General features: G+C 37.2%; 1 protein-coding gene across 1 annotated transcript; it reads right to left on the bottom strand.

The window, feature by feature from the left end:
* Positions 1-1027: 1027 nt before the first annotated feature.
* LOC130712124 (histone H3.3) lies at positions 1028-2539 on the bottom strand. The gene is made up of 5 exons (XM_057561963.1): positions 2383-2539; positions 1988-2059; positions 1810-1886; positions 1555-1645; positions 1028-1458 (listed from the first exon to the last, which is right to left on the bottom strand). The coding sequence occupies exons 2-5, from the start codon at positions 2057-2059 to the stop codon at positions 1288-1290; spliced, it is 411 nt and encodes a 136-aa protein (XP_057417946.1). The 5' UTR covers positions 2383-2539; the 3' UTR covers positions 1028-1287.
* Positions 2540-3755: the final 1216 nt, after the last annotated feature.

Below are 3755 nucleotides of genomic sequence, written 5' to 3' on the forward strand. Positions count from 1 at the left end.
GCTTTCAATGGGAGTATAATCTCTGTTCTTGGCTGTTTATGGTCTGTTAACTTCATGAATGGTTCCTCACATTTTTTCCAGGTTCGTGAGGCGTGGATTTTCAGAATGTTCAATAGATTATATACCTGAGAAGAAAAGAAAATCAATTAATCTATCCCGCAAGTCCAAGTACTATATGAAGAAGCTTCTACCTAACAAGAGTGGAATTACTGTTGATAGGAAACTTACTTCCTTTTAGCGCTTTTTGAACCATGGTAGTGGGATCGTGTTTGGCACTTGTGTAGGCTAGGAGATAATCTCATAAATGTAGTTACTCTCTTACAATAGTGAATCTTTTTGGACGTATGACATTTGATTTTTCTCCCATCATTCACCAAATTGTGTATCATTCAGTTCCAGATTGTTTCATACACACTACAAGTCTGTTCTATAACAAAATCAGACAATAGATTGTGTACAAAGCCGCATCATTCACTTCCAAATTGTGTATCATTCACTTCCAGATTGTTACATACGCACCACAAGTCCGTTCTTTTCTATATCAAAATCTATAGATACACTATAGATTGTGTAAAAAGCAGAATTCATAAATAAAGAGAATTCTTGAAGGCGTATGCAGACTTGGGAAGAAATTTTCAATACCTCGGAAACTTTTACAATTTTTTTTGGCAGATTCGATTCTTTAGGATTAACTAATCGAGCTTAAGGGGATCTTGCACTCTTACTAGTTACAGACTTGAAAACACATTTAAACACTTTGAATTGAAGATGTACTAATTATAGACTTGGTAACAATTTTTCAACACTATGAATTGATCAAAGTAATCTATGTCAACAAAACTTTATCATCTTTAACAAAAACCTAAAATTTAATTTATTGAATGTGAAGAACTTCAGTGACACAGATTACTTGTAAAATATAGCAGTCTGTTGGTTTCATTCACAAGATAGGGAAGCGCTAAAAGCAGTGGCGACATAATGGCATAATGCAATCATCAATTTAGAACATAAGATTGTAATTTCCAAGTTCAAAACAAAATAAGCTAAGCATCACTAGATTAGATGGCAACAATAAGTTGTCCAATACATTCCCAAGTGGCTGCCAATCCATAAGAAACAAACATTTGACACAATCAAAACGCTAAAGAACAATTACTTCCAAATCCTTAAAAATAAGACCTTCACAAATCCATAGCAGTATACTCCTATCACAATTAAACACTACCAGTAAACACCTATTCCCTAACAAACACCATCCGCAGCCACAGCACCGAACCCAGCCACACCTTAAGCGCGCTCTCCACGGATCCTCCTAGCCAGCTGGATATCCTTGGGCATGATAGTGACACGCTTGGCGTGAATGGCACACAGGTTGGTGTCCTCAAACAGTCCAACAAGGTATGCCTCAGCAGCCTCTTGCAATGCAAGCACAGCATGACTCTGGAAACGGAGATCAGTCTGCAAAACCACAACCACAAACAACGCTTAATTTCAGTCCATGATCAAGACCACACAGGATCAAACAACCAAACAAGAGAAGCAATTATAAATTACCTTGAAATCCTGAGCAATCTCACGAACCAGCCTCTGGAAGGGGAGCTTCCTGATCAGCAGCTCAGTACTCTTCTGGTACTTCCTAATCTCACTGTTACACATACCAATCCAATAGTTAGAAACAACAACCAACCCAATTCAAAGAAACACAAATCAAAACAAAACACAAAGCAACCCCCAAATTGAAGAAACACAAATCAAAACAAAACGAAAGGCAACCCCCAAAATCTTAAGCTACCCTATAAGAACGCTTACCGAAGAGCAACAGTTCCAGGACGGTAACGATGAGGCTTCTTCACACCACCAGTAGTTGGTGCAGACTTACGTGCAGCCTAAAATTATCCAAAATACAACAACCATTAGCCATAAAATTCAATCAACCAAAACAGATCACGAGAATGATGATGATGATGAATGTAAAGGTGAAACCTACCTTAGTTGCCAGCTGCTTCCTTGGAGCCTTTCCACCAGTTGACTTACGAGCAGTTTGCTTGGTACGAGCCATCTGCATCAACACCAAACAACAAATTCCAGAAAATCAAAACAACATCAATCAAATGCATAAGACAACATCAGAAATCGTTTAACCTAATCCCAAATCGTCAAGAAAACCATGACTACATACGAAACCCTAATCTCTCAAATTCAAATTTACGAAAAACGCTAGTTGTCAAACAAACTCATCGAACAAGAATCGAAACCCTAACAATGATTAATGGAAAATATTGAAACGAAGACGCTAGAAATTGAATGTAAGAACAGAAGAATCAACAAGAGAATCGAAACAGAAACCCTAATTCACAAAATTTGAGAAGAAGAGAAACGAACCTCTACGTCGAAGGAATTTGAACTTGTTTCTTCTCGGGAACTTGAAAGACGAATCTAAAGTTTTGAAGGAACGTGATGTGAGGGGCTATTTATAGTGGTGTTGGTGGTTTGATCGAACGGATATGATTCGCGATCCGTGTGTTTTCTCCGTTTTCAATCGGACGGTTTTGGAAGTGTTAAGTTGTGTTTTCTTGGTTCAATAGACGGCTGAGATGAAAAGTTGGATAAGAGATACGGATCGTGAAGTCTAGTTGTCTTGTTCTGATTGGTTCTCTAAACTGACAAGAAGAGCTTCTTTGAAAACATAGCTAGTTGTCCACGTAGGAAGCCAGATGGGATTATTGTTGCATTTGAATTGCCCTCAGGGTAATTTTTTGGTATTGTCTCACATGAGACAGTTTCAAAACATTCCCAAATCAACAAATAAAGGCATGACACGTGTTATTTCTATTTATTTATTTTTTATTTTTAATAGACACAGAATATTCAATCTTTGAACCCCAACATTTTACTAAACTAAATTTTAGTCCCAACGACTAATTTACATTATTATACTTTTTTTCTCAAGATGTAATAAATTATAATTTCGACCATGAAAAAAACGTATTTTCATCGTGAACATCATCTTCTTCCTCAGTCCGCCGATGTACGCCCCGCAGAGTGTCACTCGCCGCAGACGGCTGACGCTCGTCGTTCGCCGAAGATCACCGCTCGCCGCATCCAAGACCTAATAATGACGACGGCAACAAGTCGAGCGGCACGTATGGCGAGAGGATTTGTAGGCGAAAGGCTAGCGTCACCGGCGGCGGTCTGCGGCGAGCGGCGATGGCGAGAGGTGGCGGCAAAAGATTTTAAGGATGAAGTTTCTTTTTTTTTAACGTGGTTGAATTGATTTTTAGGGTTATTAAGTTTTTTTTAACTAACGGTTACAAAGTCAAGATTTGTGATAATTTTTGAAATACAACATAAAATATTGACTGCTGAAGATTTAAAATATAATTTGATAAATGTTATGGGTTAAATCATAATTTTTGATATCTTGAGAAGAAAGTATAATAATGTAGATTAGTTTGGACTAAAATTTAGTTTAGTAAAATGTTAGTGTTAAAAGATTGAATATCTAGTTACTACTAAAAATAAAAAAAATAAAAAAATTGAATTAACATGTGTCATGCTTTTATTGGTTACATTTGAGACTGCTTTGAAACTGTCTCAAATGAGACAATAGCCAAGAGGTCACCTTGCCCTCATGTATTGCTTGCGGATCAAGTAACTTTATTCTCATTACTATCCGATTAAAGATAAGGGTGCTCACTAGGGTTGACTATTTATATTTTGGGGTAATTTTGACAATGTATACCCTTTCGTTTACT

The sequence above is a fragment of the Lotus japonicus genome, chromosome 4, assembly GCF_012489685.1.
Source record: "Lotus japonicus ecotype B-129 chromosome 4, LjGifu_v1.2".
NCBI classification, from domain to species: Eukaryota; Viridiplantae; Streptophyta; class Magnoliopsida; order Fabales; family Fabaceae; genus Lotus; species Lotus japonicus.